General features: G+C 38.6%; 1 protein-coding gene across 6 annotated transcripts; it reads right to left on the bottom strand.

Annotated features, from left to right (window-relative positions):
• Positions 1 to 26,864, bottom strand: LOC128699001 (uncharacterized). 6 transcript variants are annotated; one of them, XM_053791514.2, is made up of 10 exons: positions 26,609 to 26,864; positions 18,846 to 19,072; positions 16,744 to 16,894; positions 14,675 to 14,806; positions 13,202 to 13,275; positions 11,811 to 12,025; positions 10,110 to 10,272; positions 9,460 to 9,566; positions 8,954 to 9,034; positions 1 to 3,833 (listed from the first exon to the last, which is right to left on the bottom strand). In XM_053791514.2, exons 1-10 carry the CDS (start codon positions 26,791 to 26,793, stop codon positions 1,683 to 1,685), a joined length of 3,486 nt encoding a protein of 1,161 aa, XP_053647489.1. In that variant the 5' UTR covers positions 26,794 to 26,864; the 3' UTR covers positions 1 to 1,682. The 6 variants fall into 6 exon arrangements, with proteins under 6 accessions (XP_053647489.1, XP_053647490.1, XP_053647492.1 ...); XM_053791515.2 differs by having other exon boundaries at positions 10,110 to 10,260; XM_053791517.2 differs by lacking the exon at positions 26,609 to 26,864 and adding an exon at positions 23,830 to 23,921.

Genomic DNA, 26,864 nt, shown 5'->3' with positions numbered 1-26,864 from the left:
TTATAATAACAACAGTAATAATACTTTCTATACAGGTTGTCAATATACAGTCTCGGGCCCAATTTCAAGACCACATAAACAAGATATGGTATAGCATATAAAACTTTAGTATCATAATAAAGTGGAAGGCCTCATTCAAATGACCAAACCCACACCATCTTAATGTGAAGTACAGTTTAATATACCAAAGTACAAAGAATAACTGCATTTTAACATCTCGTAACTAAAGCAGCAGTGTGGCCGATGACTTGTTTTTGTATATAATTCCAAGAAACGCATCTTGTACATATTAACAGTGGTTTCCAAACAGCATTCAACACATTCGCTCATGCAACACAAATGCCCTAAGCTTTTTCTCGTACTGTCAAAAGTCAAAATTTCTACAAAGAGCTTAATCACTACGAAATTGACATCTGCATTTAATTCAATTTCAAGAACTCGTCTACAATAACATAAAAGATATAAACATATTATGCCTCTCTTTTTCGTCAAATTTCATACATTATCACTGAAACTCAAAGCAAATTTATAACAATATGCTACACTAATATTTTTTAAAAATATTACAATATATATTATTTAAAAGTTAAATCAAGGGGTTATAAATTTTACCCTCAATGATTCCTTAACTGTGAGCAATAATATATTATTTCTCTTAACAGATAATTGAATATGTACTTTTATATAAACTCTCTGTACAAAATTGCACAAATGCTGATCACAGACAAAGTTTGGACAAGCAGAAATGATAAGCAGGCATTAAATACAGGGAAGATAATTGCCATAGATAGTAAGGCAAGATTCATCACAATAGTTAAATGAATGATGACACCAGAGAATAGTCATTGGAGGAGAATTACACTTCGCTTTGCAACCAGTGAAAATAAACAAAATTCAAAATTTTGAACAACACAATGCCATTTCAATTAATTCTGAATATTTTGCTTTTAATTCTGTTCTGAGTATTTACAAAAAAAATTTTATTCCTTGAAACATATTTATAAATTTTCTTTTGGTAATATTTTCTTCTAATTAGAATAGGTACTGCATATGAAAACTACTTTTAAAAAAAATTACAGTACAATAAAAAAAAATAACAATCTATTGCCTACTCTTATGCAACCACATGAAATTTTTAATGTAATCTTGCTAATCTTTGTAACTTTTATTAATATCTTTCACCTGAGGTATGATAATAGGTTATTATACTAGCAATTATCATTATTCCGGGAAGATGATCATAGGTTATTTTACTACCAATTATTATTCTTGAAAGGCGCTAAATTTTAAGTCCTTCAGCGCTACATGGCAGAGAGAGATGTAAGAGCAAAGAGGTTGATTATTAGTATTACTGTAGTATAATCGAGGGGAAGTTCTAAACCCATAGGGGTCGTACAACACCTGGGGAATGGGTGGTAATCAAATTTCAGCTGATAGGGGAGGTTACTTCCTATTCCATGGATCAAGAGCCCTTCACTAGCCTGAAGTCTCCTTGAAGAGGGTAAGAGATGAAGGAGTATAGGAAAGGATATTACTAGATAGGAGAGGCACAGCTGATGTAACACTCTACTACTAAGAATCTTAGAGTACAGTACACACATCTACTGAAACCTGTTTTTGAAGTCAAGATCCTCGAATATAATTTTCACTGTGTTTGTATTATTCGTAAGACGTAAAATATACTATTGCCAGTTTATGGCAGCATCGGAAGCCTGCGGGTTGGGTGGGGCTGACTGGATGTTGCTAAATGACTGAACCGTACTACCTGGCTCTGAGGTTTCCCACTCCATCAAGGCATCATTCAGGAGGGCCTGCAAGTCTACTGGACCTGCAGAGCGCTCATGATCTGTACACTCACATTTAGCCAACACATTTCTCAGCATTTGTAACTTGTTGGTGCAAATAACAACACAGCAAGAATCGTCATCTTCCTTCCTTAGTACCAGATCTAAGCCAGAATTATGACGAACATCACTCGTTCGGGATTCTGTGCCACCTCCATAGTTCCCGTGAAACTGTTGCTGATCAGGCTCTGAATGGTGGTGGTGATGATATTCTGTTTTTATGTGATGAGACTGATGTTTTGACTCTAAATGATGGTGCTGCAATTTAGGATCAGTGTGATGGTGATGGCATTCAGGTTGGCGATGTTCATGCTGGTTTTCTACTTTGGGAAAGTGGTGTTGATGGTCATGCTTTGAATGATTATGGTGAGGTTCAGGTAAATGGTGGTGACCATGATGGTGATCTTGGTGATCATGGGGAACACAAGATGAGGAGTGCTCTTCATTTAAGGGTGCATGATGCTGCGAACTGCATGATGATGAAGGGTGAAGTTGTGAATGTTGAAGGTTCTGAGAGTTTGATGTGTTTTGCTTTGCCTGGTGACTACTGAGATCTGATACTGGCAAGGATGACTTTGCTGTAGGAGCATTAGAGCTAGAAGATGGCAATGAGTTTTTATTAGCACAGCATGAGCCTGTCATATTTTCCAAATGTGAAGAGCACGACAGCGAGGTTATAAGAGACTGTGTCGACCTGCACCAGGTATTTCCTGGTGCACTAGAGCGGCAGCAGCTAGAAGACACTGAAGTGGACGGTGGGGTACAACAGTTATGTGAAGAAACAGTAGAGGGTGAGGAGCAATATGATTTGGCCTTTCCCCATTGTCTACAGCAGTCTTGAGATACCACTTGATGCTGGTTTTCCTTCTGAAGATCAAAATATCCACAGCAAGCCGGAGACGATGCCTTTAAGCTTACCGTATTTATAGCATTATTGGGTGCACTGTCCCTTGCAGGTGTGGATATCTGGGCATGTTGCACTTGCTGTGAAGCATGTGATGAAACTGATGTAACAGCACTATCAGCTGATGGTGTGACAGTGGTGACAAAAGTGTGTGAAGAGTTATTACTGGCTGAATGATGAGACGATAATGTAGACAAACTTCCCATATCATCTGTTAGTAAAGCTTCTATCATGTTTGGTGAGGAGAAAGGAAAATCTGTTGATAAATCTGTTGTTGTCATATCCATATCAAATGTGTGATCCATCGACGTGCTGTCACTACTCAGCCCTCCTGAAGGATTAAGTCCAGCCACATTACACTTGTCTGCTGCACCAAACACAGTACCATGGGATAAAGGAGAGACAATCAAGTCTTCCATTGATGGTGAGGCCAAAGTGCTCATATCGTCTAAATTAGCTAGGCCGGAAAAAGCAGAAGTCGAGCTGTGCTGTCCAGAAGGCCCTGGTAGTAATGACTCTAAGCCTGACTGAACAGACCTATTTGGTCCTTGTGCAGCGTGTGCTGTAGAAGAGTTTATGCCGACTGTTTCACGTAGAAACTCTTCTACAGAAATTTGACTATCTGGAGTTTCCAAGGATCTTGCCTGATCAATAACTTCAGAAGTATTTACCACTGCTGTAGAACAATTAGGATGTCTTGAATCTGAATCTGTTACTAACACTGAAGGTACGTTAATGTCGTCCTTTAAGTTACCTGAATTTTTATTATTCATTTCAGTTTTCACTTCAAAAACACTTTTCAAATGACTTGCAGAAGTATTAATTGGAGTTTCAGTGACAGGTTCTTGGTAAACCTCTTTTTCTTTCAATGTTTGGCTCATGCTGAGAGATGATGGAATAGGGTTTGAAGGAGAATATTTATTTGCAATTGGTGATGGAGTTTTCCGAACCACAGGTGAGTCTGCAATGGCATTACACGAGCATTCATTGCCTCTTGAGGGATCACAGCGACAAGGGTTGCACTTACATATGTCTGCATGAGCGGCAATCTTTTCCAAAAGGCCACGTTCATCACTGTCATCATTCTGCACGAAGAGAAAAAACATTAGATTTTTGAGGATAGTGAGGCTCAAGTTAGAGTATGTAGGAAAGAGGGAAATTTTTTCCCAGTAAAAGTAGGCCTTAGACAAGGATGTGTGATGTCACCGTGGTTGTTTAATATATTTATAGATGGGGTTGTAAGAGAAGTAAATGCGAGGGTCTTGGCAAGAGGCGTGGAGTTAAAAGATAAAGAATCACACACAAAGTGGGAGTTGTCACAGCTGCTCTTTGCTGATGACACTGTGCTCTTGGGAGATTCTGAAGAGAAGTTGCAGAGATTGGTGGATGAATTTGGTAGGGTGTGCAAAAGAAGAAAATTAAAGGTGAATACAGGAAAGAGTAAGGTTATGAGGATAACAAAAAGATTAGGTGATGAAAGATTGAATATCAGATTGGAGGGAGAGAGTATGGAGGAGGTGAACGTATTCAGATATTTGGGAGTGGACGTGTCAGCGGATGGGTCTATGAAAGATGAGGTGAATCATAGAATTGATGAGGGAAAAAGAGTGAGTGGTGCACTTAGGAGTCTGTGGAGACAAAGAACTTTGTCCTTGGAGGCAAAGAGGGGAATGTATGAGAGTATAGTTTTACCAACGCTCTTATATGGGTGTGAAGCGTGGGTGATGAATGTTGCAGCGAGGAGAAGGCTGGAGGCAGTGGAGATGTCATGTCTGAGGGCAATGTGTGGTGTGAATATAATGCAGAGAATTCGTAGTTTGGAAGTTAGGAGGAGGTGCGGGATTACCAAAACTGTTGTCCAGAGGGCTGAGGAAGGGTTGTTGAGGTGGTTCGGACATGTAGAGAGAATGGAGCGAAACAGAATGACTTCAAGAGTGTATCAGTCTGTAGTGGAAGGAAGGCGGGGTAGGGGTCGGCCTAGGAAGGGTTGGAGGGAGGGGGTAAAGGAGGTTTTGTGTGCGAGGGGCTTGGACTTCCAGCAGGCATGCGTGATCGTGTTTGATAGGAGTGAATGGAGACAAATGGTTTTTAATACTTGACGTGCTGTTGGAGTGTTCTAATACAAACTGTATACACCATATGTACATACGTATAGCTAAAATAAAACACAATCATAAAATACAGTACATCTAACATGAAACAGTGTCTAGAAAAAACGAAGCATTTCTAGCATGAAATAAAAAAAATATATCAAGCATAAAAATCATCCACACTGATATTACAAGTCTTAGTGGGGAATCTACTGTATTTTAGATACTAACAAACCCATATCCAAAAATCTATAGTTTGCCACAGGACTGTCCTGTTTATCAGTGAACATGCAGAATTTACCTCCGACATAGTCACCGCTCAAACACCCTCACTTTATCTTCCGTTGCAACTGACAGCCCAACTTTAACACAGACTCCCTCTCTGACTTTTTGACAGCATGAGATTTATTACACAACCTTTGACAATGATTCCCTTAGCACTCTGCCCTTACAAACTCTGTTATATTCTCCACCTTCACTAGTTTCAGATCAAACATAAAACAGTTCACACACTCTACCTTGCATAACTGTATGACCCTGGTGGGTTTAGCACTTAGTTTTGATTATACTATTATTGTTATTATAATAATGTCCTAGGTAGTAGGTTGGTAGACAGCAACCGCCCAGGGAGGTACTACCGTCCTGCCAAGCGGGTGTAAAACGGAAACCTGTAATTGTTTTATATGATGGTAGGATTGCTGGTGTCTTTTTTCTGTCTCATAAACATGCAAGATTTCAGGTACGTCTTGCTACTTCTACTTACACTTAGGTCACACTACACATACATGTACAAGCATATATATATATATATACACACACCCCTCTGGGTTTTCTGCTATTTTCTTTCTAGTTCTTGTTTATTTCCTCTTATCTCCATGGGGAAGTGGAACAGAATTCTTCCTCCGTAAGCCATGCATGTTGTAAGAGGCGACTAAAATGCCGGGAGCAAGGGGCTAGTAACCCCTTCTCCTATATAAATTACTAAATTTGAAAAGAGAAACTTTTGTTTTTCTTTTTTGGGCCACCCTGCCTCAGTGGGATATGGCCGGTTTGTTGAAAAAAAAAAAATAATATAATGTGAGACACCAAATTTAGCTGACAACAAAACCTGCCTCTAATGCAAATACGTACAATAATTCTATGCTCAGGCTCCAGAACTTGACTAATTAATTAACCACTTTTCTAAAATCATTTCTAACTGCTTTCAGATCTGAACTATTACCATGCTACAAATGTCAAGCTGACACCCAAAGCTGAGTCTCATAACGGTGGATCTCCTCAAATTCGTCCGCCAAATAAACATCGCAGGCTGTGGCAGATGGAAATGCATATCGGACCAATACATTCTACTAATCATGTCAAAATCAACTCCTTATAATGCATATAAGGAATGAAAAAAAATAGGTCAGTATGGTGGTATAAAAGAGTATAGTACAGGGAGGAATGAAGAGTTGAAATGGTTTGATTATAAGCATAATGATGTTACTGTATTTAATAGCATTATCTGATGGGGAATGAGCACTTAGTTTTGATTATAATAACAATATTTTATCTTTGGTTTTTGGGACCTGATAAGCTGTTGGAGTGTGAGCAGGGTAATATTTTGTGAAGGATTCAGGGAAATCAGTTAGCCAGACTTGAGTCCTGGCAATGGGAAGTACAATGGCTGCACTTTAAAGGAGGGGTTTGGGATACTGGCAGGTTGGAGGGACATCTAAACTGTTGTATCTGAGAGCCTCTGCAAAGACAGTGAAAGTATTGAATGATGATGAAAGTTTTTTCTTTCTTTTTGGGCCACCCTGCCTCTGTGGGAAATGGCCAATGTGTTAAAAAAAAAATATTTTATCTGATGGGGTGGAGAGGGAAGCAATATGGCAAATGCTGTAGTAATAAACTTCAGCAGGAGCTGGAAAGTTTACCAAGACTTTGCTTACCTGCAAAGCATGCTATATATGACTTGATAAAGCCTGCTGGTCAGATAATATGTAGTCTCGGTAAAGTTTCCAACTGCTGCATGTGCATATTTATCAACTACAACTTGTCATTCTCACACCATACACTTGCCACTGATTGGAACCTTTCCAGGATGCTGACAATTGGCTCAATAACTTTGGCCTAGGGCTCCTGTACATGCCATCTGGTCCTTGAATTTAGCCCTCGATATTGTACACCAGCTAATCAGATGAGGAATTCTCATCTTAGCGAAATAAAAATGTAATGATGGAGGAAGGAAAAAATGTTGCAAATGTATAGTATAGGTGGCAGGTAACTAAAAGCAGTAAAAAGTGCTTATGAAGACAGTGAGCTCAGCCTCTTGGATGTTCAAGCTTCTAGCACTCAAAGCATCCTTTACCCCCCCCCCCTCCCCTCCAATCCTCCCTGGAACAACCGCTACTCCTTCCTTTCCCCCCTGAATTGTATACACTCTTAGCCATTCTGTTTTGCTGCCATCCTCTCAAAGTGTCTAAACCACTACAATAATCCCTTCTCAGTCCTCTAAAACATACTTTTGGTAACCCTACACCTTCTAACCTCCATGCTCTGGATTCTCTGCATATATTCGCCCAACACCTTGCCTTCACACAAGACACCCCCAGCCTTCTCCACAGCACCATTACAAACTCCCTTGCTTACTACCAATATGTTTGTACCCCTATATTCTGGTACATTCCCCATTTTGCTTCCACGGGTAACATTCATTTGTATAGATGCCTTAATGCACTGCCCACCTTTTTTCCCCCCTCTTCTATTCTATGGTTTATGTTTCACACAGACACCAAGTCCACTCCCAAGTACAGCCTCTCCTTGCTTAGTGACTTACTCGTTTACCGACGACTCAAACTTATGATGGGCTCTGTGACTAAATGTACATTAGAGCTGTTTTCCTCTATTCTGTTTATTACAATATACAATACAGAATAAACATTTAAAAATATACTAAAATGTTATAAATGGTGCAAAGGTGACATTAAAACAATATCAAAGATGGGTGATACAAAGCCACTACCATTATAGTATGATCCTGGTTTAGCAACAAATTCATTTACCAACGTGGTCTTAGGAACGGAACTCTGTTGTTAAGAGAAGAGAGGCTGTATCTGAACACATTTACCTCCTCCATACTCCTTCCCTCCAATTTCATGCCTAATCTTTCATTGCCTAGATTTTTTGTTACTCTCATGACATTTCCTATGTTCAATATACTCAATATACTATGTTCATATACTCTCCTAAATTCCTCCACGTTTTGCAACTTCTCTTCAGAATTTCCCAAATGAAGAACAATGTCATTGGCAAAGAGCAACCATGACAACTCCCACTCAATCTAAATCATTAAAATAAATAAACAAGACCACCTTGTTTCAATGGGAGACAGCCATTGTGTTAAAAAATATTTCTTTCAACGCACCAGCTGTATCCCACCGAGGTGGGGTGGCCCAAAAGGAAAAACGAAAGTTTCGCCTTTTAAATTTAGTAATATATACAGGAGAAGGGGTTACTAGCCCCTTGCTCCCGGCATTTTAGTCGCCTCTTACAACACGCATAGCTTACGGAGGAAGAATTCTGTTCCACTTCCCCATGGAGATAAGAGGAAATAAACAAGAACAAGAACTAAAAAGAAAATAGAAGAAAACCCAGAGGAGTGTGTATATACAGTGGAACCTCAAAAATCGAACTGCTCCCAACTCAACCAATTATGTAAGTGTATTTTTGTAAGTGCTTTTATAAGTGTATGTTTGAGGGTTTGAAATGGACTAATCTAATTTACATTATTCCTGATGGGAATAAATTCATTCGGTAATGGCACTTGGACAGCCTTCTGGACTGAAGAAAGTTCGATATTTGAGGTTCCACTGTATATGCTTGTACATGTATGTGTAGTGTGACCTAAGTGTAAGTAGAAGTAGCAAGACGTACCTGAAATCTTGCATGTTTATGAGACAGAAAAAAGGACACCAGCAATCCTACCATCATGTAAAACAATTACAGGCTTTCGTTTTACACTCACTTGGCAGGACGGTAGTACCTCCCTGGGCGGTTGCTGTCTACCAACCTACTACCTAAGTGTTAAAAAATATATACATATATATATATATATATAAAATGATATACACCTGGGATAAATCTGCAATAGTCTGGGAGTCACGCAAGAGTCTACCAACAGTGGTGTCATCCGTGGCTTTCACAATTGGTACCTGAAAAAGTCATAATTGTAAAATACAAAGGCATAAAATATAACATTTTATACTGAATAATCATCCACAATAAGAATGCCTTCTGGTTGAGTCGATTTTAAAAGAAGCTTACAATTGACATGGACACTATAGTGCAGAACATGTATATACATCATACTGTATTTGCAAAATAACCCCTGTGAAAAAATATTGAATTTCCAAGCACTTTTGTGATATCTCATATTATCAGTTCCTTGATAATGTGAGAAATCACCAAAGCACTTGGAAATTCACTATTTTTTTCAGTGGTTATTTTGAATATTGTGATATCACCAATTTACTGCTATCTTATTACATACTGTATATATAACAGTCTCTCCACCTCTGATACCTCATTTCTTGCAGGAACTCCCCGCCAATACTGCGAAAGTGAGATAGCCACCAACCTTCATCTTTGGGTTACACTTGAGAGCTTCCGACTCTAGGAAATCTTGTAGTGTGAGACTAGTGGAACTCTTCCCCGCATCTCCCTCGACAGGAATGATGGCAAATACTGCAAAATAACAAAAGCATAAAGAACAAAAGTTAAAATACCATGTTAGGTAAAAGGACACAAGTGCAACTAATGTGATATTTTATTGTGGCAACGTTTCGCTCTCCAGGAGCTTTGGCAAGCTGTTCATGGCTTGACAAAGCCGCAATTATATGTATATCACATTAGTTGTACTTGCGTCCCTTTATCTAACACACTGTCGGTAATTCTACCAACAATATTAAAATACAATGGCTGGAAATATTCAACACTAACCCACAAACTGGCTTGCAACCCAATGCCTGCTCTTTAAAGGAGGGGGTTTGGGATACTGGCAGTTTGGAGAGAAGTACAGTGCCTGCACTCTGAAGGAGGGGTAGAGATATGTTGCACTTTTTGAACTGTAGTGTACCCATGCCTCTGGCAAGACAGTGATGGAGTGAGTAATGATTTTTTTTTTTTTTTTTTTGAGTCACCCTGCCTCGGTGGGAAACAACAGATGAGTTAATAAAGAAAAATAGACATTAGCATGGAAAGAAGTAAAATTGTACATAAAATGCATACCTTTTTGTTTCACTGAAGGTTTACTGGAGTGATGCGACTGCTGTTGTCCACCGCAGCAACCTCCTCTACTGCCACCAGTACCGACACATTTGTCAGCAGCTTCTTTTCTCTCCACATCACCAGCTGCTACTTGCCCAGTCTCTTCCATAACCTTGCAAGACAACTTTGTAGACAGAATCATTTATAGGTAAAAACCATTCCAATATACAAATATTGCCCAAAACATTTATATCAATACTAAGATTTGAATAGTATGTTGATTTGCCATGTACTCACTCATAGTGAATGTTCAGACAATATGATAAATACATTCTATCTTGCTAAATGAATTAATGTTATATTATTGAGCCTTTCATCTCTTTAGATAGTGCTATGAACTGAACAAAGACTGGAAATACATGTGAATACCATATATAGCTCACTTAGAGAAGGAACCTGTACCACAATTGGCAAAGCATCCTGTAATTCATAGCACAATTAGCAAGTAAATCTATAAAACATAATAAAGTAGCCTGTAATACATAGCACAATTAGCATTTATCTTAATATTTTCACAAAAAGCAAAGCAACCTGTAATAAACTGTACAATTAGCAAAGCAGCCATTAGCACATAGCACAGTAAGCAAAGCAGCAAATAATATACAGTGTAATTAGCATAGCATTTTTTCACATAACAATCTGATATTCAATCTTTCATCACCTAATCTTTTTGTTATCCTCATAACCTTACTCTTTCCTGTATTCACCTTTAATTTTCTTCTTTTGCACACCCTACCAAATTCATCCACCAATCTCTGCAACTTCTCTTCAGAATCTCCCAAGAGCACAGTGTCATCAGCAAAGAGCAGCTGTGACAACTCCCACTTTGTGTGTGATTCTTTATCTTTTAACTCCACGCCTCTTGCCAAGACCCTCGCATTTACTTCTCTTACAACCCCATCTATAAATATATTAAACAACCACGGTGACATCACACATCCTTGTCTAAGGCCTACTTTTACTGGGAAAAAATTTCCCTCTTTCCTACATACTCTAACTTGAGCCTCACTATCCTCGTAAAAACTCTTCACTGCTTTCAGTAACCTACCTCCTACACCATACACTTGCAACATCTGCCACATTGCCCCCCTATCCACCCTGTCATACGCCTTTTCCAAATCCATAAATGCCACAAAGACCTCTTTAGCCTTATCTAAATACTGTTCACTTATATGTTTCACTGTAAACACCTGGTCCACACACCCCCTACCTTTCCTAAAGCCTCCTTGTTCATCTGCTATCCTATTCTCCGTCTTACTCTTAATTCTTTCAATTATAACTCTACCATACACTTTACCAGGTACACTCAACAGACTTATCCCCCTATAATTTTTGCACTCTCTTTTATCCCCTTTGCCTTTATACAAAGGAACTATGCATGCTCTCTGCCAATCCCTAGGTACCTTACCCTCTTCCATACATTTATTAAATAATTGCACCAACCACTCCAAAACTATATCCCCACCTGCTTTTAACATTTCTATCTTTATCCCATCAATCCCGGCTGCCTTACCCCCTTTCATTTTACCTACTGCCTCACGAACTTCCCCCACACTCACAACTGGCTCTTCCTCACTCCTACAAGATGTTATTCCTCCTTGCCCTATACACGAAATCACAGCTTCCCTATCTTCATTCACATAAATCTTGTGATAATCCTACTTTCTTCTGAGAGAGCACAGAGTCTGTGGTTTGGTTCAGATTCGAGTTATCTGATGTATCTTTCAGTGGTGTCTGTGCTGGCTTCAGCTCCTGTTGTTGCCATTCCTGCTTGTTGTTCAGGTTGCGTTTGTGAACCCTCATGTGGCTCTTTCTGGAGTAGTTTGTTGTAAAGGCCTTATCACAGTCCTGTTCCACACACATGTAAGGCCGCTCACCTGCAAGTGACAGACATCTGCTCTAATAAACAATCATCTCTTATATTCCTGCTGTCCAAGCATCACTAACTCTTCAGAAATAACCATCACAATACTATAATCCAATTGCCAGGACTTTTCACCATATATTAACAAATAAATATTGTATAACATTTTCACTATGAATGCTATCCACTGGACCAGTGTAACAACAGATGACCCAGCAAAGTATTTATATTATCTCAGGAAAATTTGACTTGATGCAGGTGACTCCTCAAGCCCATGACATCTGAATAGATGAACCCCATTAAGGGAAGTGCTTTAAAGCTGGTAAAGATCTCTTGATCCATGCAACTTGAGCTGCCCTTCCCTTCCTTGGATTAAACATGATTATCTGCCTTTCCTCAGACATTTTATGATCTTTACAGGTTAAGCTTTCACCGTGATGATGATGATGATAATAATAATAAATTATTTTTTAAGTAAATAATAGTTTTTCTGCTGACGAACAAATTCAAATTTCAAGATGACTAATCCAAAATGCACTTTTCAAACTGACACAAAGCTCAATGGCAGAGAGCTCACCTCACAACAAAAATGACCCAGGTTCAATTTCAGGTGAGGAGAGACATAGATGCAAGTCTAATTGTACCTGCTGCCCAGGTTCCTCTAGCAGTACAAAAAGCTACCTAGATATTAGTCAGCTGTTGCAGGTCATGAACTAGAGGAAATAACCTCAAGCACTCTGGTGGAAATAAGACACACTGCTTGGCTAGTCTGGGTTCAGTCTTCTTGCATCCATTTACAACAAAAGGAAACATATCATCAACATTAAGTTCTATTAGACATTGTAGAAGGTGGAAAGACTAATGGATGGGATGGTGCATTTTCAGTTACCCTAATGTTGAAAATTAGGGACAATACCCAAGTTATTAAAGATGGCAATCTGGTTGGAAGAGAGGGCCAAGGGACTTGGCTTGAAACAGCATTATTATTATTTTTATTTGGGGGCTTTAGGAAGCTTCAGCTCCTCCTTGGTGCCACCCCTGTAACTTATTAACCATTCAAATAGTCTTGAACAGGTTACCAAGTTTACTTCATTAATAAAGTAATAGTGACTAGTCTTGTCAAGCTTAGAAACACTATGAAAGGTAACATTCACACTGCTAGTAACAAAGCAGCTGCTGATTAGCGTACCAGTGTGTATCCTTTTATGAGTGCGTAGGTGGTGACTTACAGTGAAGGACTTGCCACATCCATCTTCTTCACACCTGCAGGAGAGAAACATGCTCTGTACATTATTATTATTATTATTATTATTATTATTATTATTATTGATATAATAATATTTTTATTATTTACTGGGAAGAGTTAAGCTCAGGGGTACATACAGCAACTGAAAAATTATAGGAAATCCAGTTTGATCTGAGGAAGGGATAGTGGTTCCAGTTCCTTGACTCAATACATCATTTCTTTTAGCTATTTTTCCTTTGAAACAGAATATATAAGTGCTACTTATGAAACTCTCATGGATTCAACCTTTCAAAAAGTATAATGATGCTTATTTTAGCACTTCTTCTGTGGGAAGAATGCATGACCTGGAAAAAGGATTAATCATTCATTCATTATATAGAAAATTTCATGGATTTAGTTAGACTAGTCAGACATATCTGTGCCAGTATCATAACCTTCAAAATATCTTTGGAAGAATTGTCGAGGAAAATTTTACTACAGTAGTCCCTCCGTATCAATGGGTGATACATTTCAAGACTTACTTACATTGTACTATCACTGCCGCCACTGCTGCTGCAAGAGAATTTTGGCAGTGCCAGTATGTGTTTGTTGCCAAATCCAATTTTCAGTACACCTACCATACGACTTACGACCGAGTTCGGTTCCGAGAAACCGGTCGTAAGTCAAAATGGTCGTAAGTCGAATTTTACTACTGAATATCAACAAAACATTTTTGTAATGACTTTATTTTATTGTTTTATTTTGGTATTTCATGTTTTACTTTACTTTTTATGTTGTTAGTACAGTGGACCCCCGCATAACGATCACCTCCCAATGCGACCAATTATGTAAGTGTATTTATGTAAGTGCGTTTGTACGTGTATGTTTGGGGGTCTGAAATGGACTAATCTACTTCACAATATTCCTTATGGGAACAAATTCGGTCAGTACTGGCACCTGAACATACTTCTGGAATGAAAAAATATCGTTAACCGGGGGTCCACTGTACTGTATTTTATACTGTAAGGTTTAGGATAAACACTGTGTACAACACAAATAGTTTTTTATTTCCCAGAAATTTGGCATAAAAAACACGGTCGTAAGTCGAGTGGTCGTAAGTCGAGCAGGTCGTAAGTCGGATGGTAGGTGTATATTTTTTATTCATTTGTTTGTTGACCAATCTTAATGAAACTTTATATGACCATGTTTTATGCATTCTTGTTTGTTTTGATTGTAATAATAATACTGTATTCACTCTTATCCGAACAGTAAATAATGAGTGAAATGAGACGATAAAAAAATGAAACCACATAATGCAACCTACTTAACATTTTCGGACCGAGCTAAACTGCGGATAACTGAAATGGAGAAACCAAATCCATGGATACAGGGGTTCTACTGTACATATAAATATAAAGAGTGTTCTTAAGGACATACTTAAAAGGTTTCTCTCCAGTGTGGGTTCGGACATGCTTTCTCAAATCTGAGAGTGTGGTGAAAATGCGAACACAGCCATCCTGGTTGCAGTTGAAGGTGTCCCCATTGTGAAGACGCTGGTGGGCTCTCAACCTAAAGATATAATCACTATTTAAAAAAAAAGGAAGTACAGAAGAATAATTGCTAAAGTAAAAATTGGAAGGACAAGAATAAGAGTGAGGAGGAGCTGGAAAGTGGAGAGAGAGAGAAGGGAAGGAGGAAAGGGAACTGCAGGCTCTACACTGTCTCCTCAGTGATTACCTTCATGGTAGATCTCTAAGGGTAGTTCTCAATGGAACAGAATCAGCAAGACATCCTATTGGGGCAAGTGTTCCACAGGGAAGTGTGCTTGGGCCATTGTTATGGAATGTCTACTTCAATGACCTTCTTCATCTCATCCCAGAATCACATGCATATGCAGACTGTACTCTGACATTTACTTATCCAAAAGAAGAAATGCCAGCTCCTCTAAGCTACATCAAACACCAGCTAAGAGCTATATCAGATTGGGGAAACAGATGGCAGGTAACTTTTCCACCTGAGAAAACACAAATGATGATGGTAATGCCGGAGCAGTGGTAAGTATGAACTGGAGAGTGTTGGTACCTGAGGAAGAAGTTGATATCCTTGGATGAAATTTGACTCCAAACTGACCATGAAGAACCATGTTGTAAATCTTGCAAACAAGGCAGCCAGGAAGCTTACAGCACTTCGACGTATCTCGCATCTGCTTGACAGAAGGGGTTGCAAAATTCTGTATGAGGACAAGTACTCTCACACCTTGACTATGCTCCACTTTCTTGGTTTGCCTGAACCCCATCTCATCTGCAACTGCTTGACAGAGTAGAGAATAAAGCAAGACATCTCATCTCTCGCCTGGACTCATCCTGGATAGATCCGTCATTTCAGCAGAGCCTTCAACACAGAAGAGATGTGGGTGGCCTTACTATTATGTACAAGGCCAACATTGTCAAAGTACCACACTTGGATCCACTTCGAGGACAGCGAGTAGCAAGCTTCTATACCATAAGATGACAGCAGAAGCTTCACTCTGGCTGTACCCTTCTCTAGAACATCACTTCATCTGAGATCATTTATCCCCACAATGACTCATGTCTGGAACACGTTCGTACAGCATAATGATATTAACGAGATAGAGTCAGATGATCAAATAAAAATGCTGGTCCACAGATGGCTCCAACTTCATCCTGTTCCCTACTTGTATATTTCATAACAATAAATATGCTTTCAAATGAGCTGATGTAGGTAACAGCTCTTAGTTTGTCAATAAAGTTAGGAATCTTTAACTTGTAAATAGCTTGTCAATAAAGTTAGGGATCCTTATCCTAACCTTGTCAAACCCTGTGAAAAAAAAAAAAAGAGGAGGAGGAAGGAAGAGATTTATGTGAGGGAGAAATGAAGGAAGGAGAAATTAGATGTAAGAGAATAACAAATTACAGCAACGAGTTTTCATAGTAGAAGCAGGTCCTTGAAGCATTAATAATTATTATCACACTAGCCGATTCCCACCAAGGCAGGGTGGCCCGAAAAAGAAAAACTTTCACCATCATTCACTCCATCACTGTCTTGCCAGAAGGGTGCTTTACACTACAGTTTTTAAACTGCAACATTAACACCCCTCCTTCAGAGTGCAGGCACTGTACTTCCCATCTCCAGGACTCAAGTCCGGCCTGCCGGTTTCCCTGAATCCCTTCATAAATGTTACTTTGCTCACACTCCAACAGCACATCAAGTATTAAAAACCATTTGTCTCCATTCACTCCTATCAAACACGCTCACGCATGCCTGCTGGAAGTCCAAGCCCCTAAGTGCTAAACCACCAGGGTCTGATCTCATAACAATAAAGTATTTCATAATATAAATCATTCTCTCGCTTGGCCCCTGAACAAACTCAAATCTCTCGACTTTTTCAACCAGCATTTTAAATAAACACTGGACAAGAACAAGAAGAAAAATCCATTAAACACCTAACACAGATTTATTAGCCCAGAAAAAAAAACAGATCTCACCTGTACAAGGTAGTGAAGGCTTTTTGACACCCATCATTTTCACAGGTATAGGGCTTCTGCTGAGCATGAACTCGAAGGTGAACCTTGAGCGAATATGACGTTAGAAAAGCCTTGCCGCATCCTGTAGCTCGACAACGGAATCTGTATTCTCCTGAAATAAAAATAAGGAAAATTTCTTTGAAAATAAAATTCAGTAAATTCATATTTTAACAAAAATTCTATGGCTGGTATCGAGTTCATTCTGAGCCATAATTAATATGTTTGTAGGCAAAGTGCTAAACCTGCATGGGTCACACAGTGCCTGGGAGAATAGAAGGCAATCAAGTTTAATCCAAGGAAGGGGAGGTCAAGTCTAATTCCTTGGATCAAAAGCCCCTTGCTGGCAAAAAGGACCCTCACTTAAGGGAAAAGGATACACACAAGCACCACCACAATACTCATACATTTACCTCACCCTGCACCAGGCTCTGGTGGCCTGGTGGTTAACGCTCTCGCTTCACACGGCGAGGGTCTGGGTTCGATTCCCAGCCAGAGTAGAAACATTGGACGTGTTTCTTTCAACCTGTTGTCTATGTTCCCCATCAGTAAAATGGGTACCTGGGTGTTAGTCGACTGGTGTGGGTCGCATCCTGGGACACTGACCTAAGGAGCCCTGGTCACAGACCGGGCCGCGGGGGCGTTGACCCCCGGAACTCTCTCCAGATAAACTCCAGAAACTCTCCAGATAATATGGAATACAGCCTCCCCTCACTTAACGACGTATTTGTTTACCAACGCCTCAGACTTACGATGGGCTCTCTAACCAATATTCATACCTAAATAATGTATGTTAGAGCTGATTTCCTCTATTCTGTTTATTTCAATATACAGTACACTACTATATTAACACTTAAAAATATACCAGAAATGTTATAAAAGATGTAAAGGTGACATTAAAAAAATACCAAAGATGGTTGACACAAACTCACTACCATTATACAGTGGACCCCCGCATAACGATTACCTCCAAATGCGACCAATTATGTAAGTGTATTTATGTAAGTGCGTTTGTACGTGTATGTTTGGGGGTCTGAAAGGAATAATCTACTTCACAATATTCCTTATGGGAATAAATTCGGTCAGTACTGGCACCTGAACATACTTATGGAGTGAAAAAATATCGTTAACCGGGGGTCCACTGTAGTATGCTTCTCACTTAGCGATGAATTCATTTAACAACGTGGTCTTAGGAACGGATCTCCGCCGTTAAGTGAGGAGAGGCTGTATATATTCAACTCCCTAAAAATTATGCAAAAAAAACATATCTTGTCTGGAAAAACCACTGGGCACACTAAAAAGAAAGTCCCACATTACACATCCATACTTACAAATGCAACACTTATGAACTATAGTGACTGAAATCCTACGTCCTTCAAGTTACAGCACAATAAAATACTAACGTAAACAATCGGGGACACAACTTATTTGCAAGTTAGACATCGCATATTACAATACCATGTCAAACATGGTGTCAACTATGTGCAGTATTAGAAAAAGAAAACTCCATTTTCATTGCTTTAATTAATCCTACTGTCTAAAATAAATTAATCTGGCTATGTCTAAACAGTATCTTATCTCTTACATTCAAGCGAACTTAAAGTAAAATATGTATATAAAAGTACAGGATGAAGTCTCTGCTATCATTTCACAGTTAGCTTAAAGTTTTCAAAAAAAAAAAAAAAAAGGCTTCTGGATGAGCTCAAACAACAGTAATGTACACTACCCTATGGATCATGCTTTAAATATTCAGTGCAATACTAATTTAGGAAGTTCTACAGAAAATGCTGATAATGTATTTCATCCTAGTTCGATATGGGGACTATCATGAAAAATGTTCTGTCTTTTAAAGTAGACAAAAATTACAAAAATAGTACATTTAACATGTGGTATTCAACATTTACTGTATGTAAAATTTGTGGTATTCTATAATACGGTATGTTAAACATGTGGTATATTCAACATGTGGTATATTCAACAACACTACAAAAACATTATAAAAATACAACAAAAACACTACAAAAAAAAAAAGACTTAAATACATGGTAAGCTCAATAATTAGTTACCTCTGTGTGTTTTCAAATGTGTGCGGAGATTGCCGGGAGTGCTATAAGTACGCTCGCAGCCCTGGTATGTGCAGTGGAAGCGGCGGGTGGTGGTGGTGTTGGTGGCTGGGTCAGTAGCCTGGATGGTGAGGGTGGCATGACTCGGTTCATCTGGCATTTGCATCCCTGACTCTCCCGGGTGAATGTGCATCACTATTTCATTTTCTCGAATGGTATGCTGAATGTACCTGGTGATGGGATGCAATAAATAAACAAAACAAACTTTATTTCTGTAAAATGGATTACAGTATACAGCCACTCCTCACTTAACGATGGAGTTCCGTTCCTAAGACCAAGTCGGTAAACGAATTCATTGCTAAGTGAGGAGCATGCTATAATGGTAGTGGGTTTATGTCAGCCATCTTTGATATTGTTTTAATGTCACCTTTGCACCATTTATAACATTTCTGGTACATTTTTAAATGTTTATACAATAGTGTACTGTATATTGTAATAAACAGAAGAGAGGAAATCAGCTTTAATATACATTATTTAGGTATGCATGCTGGTCAGAGAGCCTGTCGTAAGTCCGAGTCGTCGGTAAACGAGTATGTCGCTAAGTGAAGAGAGGCTGTATTATACAATTAGGATGACAGATATATATAAACTACTTATAGAAAGACCCTTATTATGCAAGGCATTTTGGGTGACTTTAAAACCTAATTATGATTACAAGTAAATGAGAACAAGAATACATAGTTTTTATTACATTGGAGGCATTTAGTAATTCAACAAAATACTATAACCAGAGTTATATTAAGTATGAAGCTAGGTACATGATTGCCACTGATGCCAGGAAAACTGTGTTATGCAAAGAACCACTAGGCAAAAAACATTATTTGGTAAAAAATAATGTAAAATACACTAATACATTCTTAAGAAAAAAAAAATTATAAAATAATATAAATTCTGTATATGAAAAAATGTGATAAAAACATAAAAAAATAATTAGCCCACTATTAATTTTCTCTTAAATGGCAATGTAAGGAATGTTAAGAAAAAAAAAAAAGCTATAAGAATACAACTACGGGCTTCCAAGATTTCTGTCAACACTCACTGGTATGGGCACATTATCAGGGTCAAATTTAAAGTCAAAGATTTATTTCAACATGATACAATGTTTGTATAGAGATGAGTGACTTTTGGTTGTGCATGCAGAAAGCCCGGGTAATCTTCATTATCTGAAATTGGGTCTAGAGAAACTCCTTAAGCTAACGGTGTTGCCAAGTATGAATCTGCAGTGAACACTGACCTCGAAGGAGCTTTGAAGAAAAATTTATGTACCTTATACTGCACATTAGCTTTACCTCTAGACATTAAATACTTTTTTCTTAGCTTATCCACATTAACCCCTCACTATTGTAAATACAGGAGGGTCCCACATATTCAGCACCCTCTTTTCAGCATTCCACATTTTCATTGCCTTTTAAGTAAGCTATTGTTCATTATGTTTGGCGATTTTACCACTTTTCTGCCATTTTTGCACAATAGTTGCATAAGGGAAGGGTGACCAGCACCATATTTTAAAGTGAGTATTGTATGTACTGTGTATTTATTTTACTTTTTCATCTGTTTTTTGAGTAACCGTACTGAGCACTAATATATGAGTCAAAACATGTTATCAGTGTTTTAGGTGCATTCAATAATGAATAACACTCTTTACCACTTGCCAGCGATTTTCGCATATCAAACGGAGTCAGGAATCTAAGAGCCATACAAATGGGGCCCTCCTGTGCTTTAAAGTATTGTACAATATTATAATTATCATCCAATAATCTAATTCATTTGAAATTGTATTCAACAGTGCATTCTGTAATATACACTGTACTTGCATATCTGGTCAAATTTATATTAACCGTACCAGAGTTTAGTTTCTGTGATAACTTGGAAAGCTTCTTCTGATCAGCTACAAGCTTTCAACTTTGGTGTATCCTACCCATAAGAAGGTTGGAATTGTTATTAGAGTCTGTAGGAATCAAATTGCCAATTTATTTTTAAAATAAATATCACCCAGTGTTAAGATTATACTATTTGTGAATACGTACTTACTTTCAGTGCTATTATTAATACATAAATTCATTTGAATTACCTTTCATCTTGGTTTAAGGTATCCCATAGCTTGATCACTAGCACACTCAGCTCACACACTGAGGTCCGGAGATCGAATCCCCGGTACGGCTGGAAAACATTAGGACGTGTTTCCTTAAGACACCTGTTGTCCATGTTCACCCATCAATATAAAATGGGTACCTGAGTGTTAGTCGACTGGTGTGGGTTGCATCCTGGGACTAAACTGACCTAATTTGCCTGAAATGCTCTGCATACAAGCAGTTTTCTATAAAGTAGTACAGCCTCTCCTCACTTAGCGACGTACTCGTTTACCGATGCCTCGGACTTACAACAGGCTCTCTGACCAGTATTCATACCTAAATAATGTATATTAGAGCTGATTTCCTCTATTCTGTTTATTTCAATATACAGTGCACTACTGTGTAAACATTTAAAAATATATGAGAAATGTTATAAATGGTGCAAAGGTGGCATTAAAAACAATATCAAAGATGGTTGACATTAACTCACTACCATGATAGTATGCTCCTCACTTAACGATGAATTCGTTTAACAACATGGTCTCAGAGACAGAACTCCGTCGTTAAGTAAGGAGAGTCTGTATGTCATTGATGTCAGCTAGGCTTGTATACCTTGTACATGTACTTATAAAGATATTATTATTATTAAGAAAATGGAATAGGTGGTAAGTTATTAAATGCTGTAAAGAGTTTTTATGAGGATAGTGAGGCTCAGGTTAGGGTGTGTAGAAGAGAGGGAGACTACTTCCCGGTAAAAGTAGGTCTTAGACAGGGATGTGTAATGTCACCATGGTTGTTTAATATATTTATAGATGGGGTTGTAAAGGAAGTAAATGCTAGGGTGTTTGGGAGAGGGGTGGGATTAAATTATGGGGAATCAAATTCAAAATGGGAATTGACACAGTTACTTTTTGCTGATGATACTGTGCTTATGGGAGATTCTAAAGAAAAATTGCAAAGGTTAGTGGATGAGTTTGGGAATGTGTGTAAAGGTAGAAAGTTGAAAGTGAACATAGAAAAGAGTAAGGTGATGAGGGTGTCAAATGATTTAGATAAAGAAAAATTGGATATCAAATTGGGGAGGAGGAGTATGGAAGAAGTGAATGTTTTCAGATACTTGGGAGTTGACGTGTCGGCGGATGGATTTATGAAGGATGAGGTTAATCATAGAATTGATGAGGGAAAAAAGGTGAGTGGTGCGTTGAGGTATATGTGGAGTCAAAAAACGTTATCTATGGAGGCAAAGAAGGGAATGTATGAAAGTATAGTAGTACCAACACTCTTATATGGATGTGAAGCTTGGGTGGTAAATGCAGCAGCGAGGAGACGGTTGGAGGCAGTGGAGATGTCCTGTTTAAGGGCAATGTGTGGTGTAAATATTATGCAGAAAATTCGGAGTGTGGAAATTAGGAGAAGGTGTGGAGTTAATAAAAGTATTAGTCAGAGGGCAGAAGAGGGGTTGTTGAGGTGGTTTGGTCATTTAGAGAGAATGGATCACAGTAGAATGACATGGAAAGCATATAAATCTATAGGGGAAGGAAGGCGGGGTAGGGGTCGTCCTCGAAAGGGTTGGAGAGAGGGGGTAAAGGAGGTTTTGTGGGTAAGGGGCTTGGACTTCCAGCAAGCGTGCGTGAGCGTGTTAGATAGGAGTGATATTTTCTTCATGTATTTTTAATACTCTTTAATGAAGTATAATATTAAGTTGCTTACCAAGGGGAGATGAGATAAAGTGGTCTGTGGTAAAGTAAGGGGCCATTTCACACCCTTTGGCAAACAATGGTATATGTATAATACATGGCTCTATGAGCAGTGACTAAATGAAAGTGCTTTAAATAAATACTATTTTAAATAATGAATTAGTGAAAACTTCAGTGCTCACTTAGGTAAAGGTTTTTAATAACAGTGCCAGAGGGAAATGAAAAAACAAAAAGGCACAATACCATGACTGGAACAATACACAAATAACCCGCATGTAGAAGAGAGAAGCAGCGGACTGAAATGTTGTAAGCTTCTCTAAGTGCAGGTTATTTGTGAATGGTAATGAAAGGCTCGTTTACCTCCATTTGACATTCTGATTGGATTCAAATCCTCTATGTTAATATTTAGCTTCATCAAAACCTTATGCAATACTCCATACAAAACTATGTATTCCTTTTATGTGCACTCCAGTAGAGGGGACTGGCTTACAGGATAGAAGGATGCCTTTCTTGGATTGCTCAGAGATATTAACACATATTGTATATCATAATGTATACAGTACCAACAAATTGATGAATAAGGCATGTTTAACACCTGGGTATTTTTACTGATGAGAAGTTTTACCTGTGGAGCAGATTTTTTCAATGAATTACAAGATTGAACACTTTCTATCAACACTAAAGGACTAAATACGTTCCTTGGACCTTTACCTTTGATATACATTTGGTGAGTTTCAAGTGTTTTCTACTACTGGAGCCTGGCCTTGGACCAGGCTTGTTAGGTGACTGCCTGGTCAACCAGGCTGTTGCAGTTCTCTCCATTTCCTTTGCTCTCCAGTATTAGTCACTTCTGCATTATCAGATTGAAAAAGTCTGTTGCTCAGTCAAAATGGCTCATCAATAAAGGTACCCAAGTATTGCACATGTGTCTCATACATGAGAAACACATCTAGCTATCATTGTTTATATCATAAAAAAGCAAAACATTTCAGCAAGAAATTTGTCATGTATCTCAGAATGATAATCAACCACAAGTAAGTAGTATTATCAAAATTAAAATCTTCCAAAGCGCTACTCAACAACATACATGGTACGTATTTCCTGCAATGCATCTTATAGTGTAATGTGAGCACACACATATATTACAAAAACACTGACAGGTCATAACTGAGATGACGCAAGTGCCAACCTGCATCCCCCTCACTATCAGATAAGATGCAGAGATAACCTATCATTCAACTCAGTTTAAAGAAAACCATGCACAATTACCTCCAATAACTTAGATACAAAACAATCAAAAAGATAATTAGAAAATCAGTATTTATACAATATGGCATCAAATACTAATATGATTTAAAGCCTCAATGACATGCCATCAAAGCCTAGATCACAAAATACTTTTAAAAAAGGCACTATGATCATAGCAAACCATTAAATGACATACAGATGACATGTAACTCTAAGCACAGCTCAAGTTAGAGAAAAACATCAACCATAAATAAAAATTTGCTCTGTACAAAGTATATTTTACCATATTTGTCAACAAATTTTGCACCCAACTTGATACTTTACTACCATCAAGTATATATACACATTGGTAAAGAAAGCAGATTTCAAAATACAAGACTGTAAAAGTAGGAAAGATTTGTCCATGAAAAGACAGAATAAAAAAAACTATTAAATTATCTAGAATTAACAGAGAATAGATGTGAGAGAGGAGAGCAGGCTTCCTTATACAAAGTCTGAGGTCTGAAAAAGATTTCTAGAAGTGACATCTCAGGTAACTAATACCAATAATGCAACAATGAATTTTTTTTGTTTTCAACGAACTGGCTATATCCCACCAAGGAAGGAGTGACCTTAAAATAAAAGCTAAAGTTTTTCTTTTTCAATTTAGTAATTTATACAGGGAAAAAGGGTTACTAGCACCTTGCTACAATGGAAAATAACCAGGATAAAAATAGTGACAAACAGAATGGAAACTCACTTGTTCACCCCCCTCACTTATTCTCTCATCCTCTTTCTCACTCACCCACCTTCTCATTCTGTCATCTCCCCTCATCCACCCCTCCCTCACTCATCCAACTTTGCCTACAATTCCCCCCCCACCCTATCATTCATCTGCCCTCACATCTGTACTATTGAAACAAACAGAAAAGTACATTATCAGTTGGGTTACAGTAACCTGCATCATTGTCACTATTATGCATAGCATTATGCATGTCACATTGTAACTGGTAATACCCAACTCTACTCTCATCCTGTGCAATCTCTGGCATGCTGCCCAACCTCTCCCTTCCCTGCCTCTTTCCCAAGCCCTGTATAAGCAGTATAATTATACATTCTCTGAAAGTGGAGTAGTGATTATTATACAAGATATCAAAAAATAGGTAAAACTTTCCTATCTCCCACTATATAAAGATATCAGTCAACCGCTAATACATATAACTAACTCTGTAGTGATTATACAATTTTATTGAAAATCATACTTTATTAAAAAAAATCCTGGAAATAGAACTAATCATATATAAAACTGGCAAAAATAACTCCAAGACATTATATAGAACATACATTAAGCCCATCTTGGAGTACTGCACCTAATAAAGTATATACACAAGAAAAGATCCAAAGGTTTGCAATGATATTGGTACTGGAATAGGGAAAATAAACTACAAGAAGATACTTAAGCAACTCATCACATTAAAAGAGAGGAGGATTAGGGGAGATATGATTATGGCATACAAAATACCCTACCCTACCCTTAGCAAACTAACCTACCCTACCCTTAGGAAACTACCTTACCCTCCCCTTAGCAACCTACCCTGCTCTTAGTAAATTAACCTACCTCTACCCAAAGCAAATTAACCTACCCTACCCAAAGCAAACTAACCTACCCTACCCCTAGAAAACTAACCTATCTTTCCCTTAGCAATCTACCCTACCCTATCCTTTGCAACCTACCCCACCCATAGCAACCTAACCTACCCCACCCATAGCAACCTAACCTACCCTAGCCAAAGCAAACTAACCTACCCTTCCCTTAGCAAACTACCTACCCTTAGCAACCTAATCTACCCTTAGCAAATTAACTTACCTTACCCTTAGCAAATTAATCTACTTTACCCTTAGCAAATTAACCTACCCTATCCTTAGCAAACAAACCTACCCTACCCTTAGCAAACAAACCTACCCAACCCTTAGCAAACAAACCTACCCAACCTTTAGTAAACAAACCTACCCAACCCTTAGCAAACAAACCTACCCTACCCTTAGCAAACAAACCTACCCTACCCTTAGCAAACAAACCTACCCAACCCTTAGCAAACAAACCTACCCTAACCAACCTTCAGAAAACAAACCTACCCAACCCTTAGCAAACAAACCTACCCAACCCTTAGCAAACAAACCTACCCTACCCTTAGCAAACAAACCTACCCAACCCTTAGCAAACTAACCTACCCAACCCTTAGCAAACAAACCTACCCAACCCTTAGCAAACAAACCTACCCTAACCAACCCTTAGAAAACAAACCTACCCAACCCTTAGAAAACAAACCTACCCAACCCTTAGTAAACAAACCTACCTAACCCTTAGCAAACAAACCTACCCAACCCTTAGCAAACAAACCTACCCAACCCTTAGCAAACTAACCTAACCTACCCTTAGCAAACAAACCTACCCAACCCTTAGCAAACTAACCTACCCTACCCTTAGCAAACAAACCTACCCAACCCTTAGCAAACTAACCTAACCTACCCAAACCTACCCTAAACTTAGCAAATTAGCCTACGCAGACCAACCTAACTTAACCTATCCTCAAACCAGCACAACCCACACCAACCTATCCTCCCGTACCCAATGTACCCAGTATACCTGATGGGTTCACACCGTGTGTACCCCAGGCTGCAGTGCCCCATACCCCTTACTGGAACATACCCGGCATTTTCGTTCTGGTTATCACGTCTATCCGCCCCTTCCTCGTCATCCTCCTCGTCCATTTCAAATTCCCTCACAATATACACTGGCAGCAGCTGCTTGTATCTCATGTCCCCTAGTTCACCCTGCTTCCCTCCCTCACACTTTACGATGGTTTTCCTTCCTTCTCGGTCCTTCTGGGCCATAATATAGGAAAATATCCTGGGCACACACCCCGATTCCCAAATATTTCTGGCCACAATAACAAACCCTGGAG

Source organism: Cherax quadricarinatus, chromosome 55, assembly GCF_038502225.1.
Source record: "Cherax quadricarinatus isolate ZL_2023a chromosome 55, ASM3850222v1, whole genome shotgun sequence".
NCBI classification, from domain to species: domain Eukaryota; kingdom Metazoa; phylum Arthropoda; class Malacostraca; order Decapoda; family Parastacidae; genus Cherax; species Cherax quadricarinatus.
The sequence above is the reverse complement of the archived record's forward strand: the minus strand, read 5'-3'. Positions and strand labels throughout refer to the sequence as shown.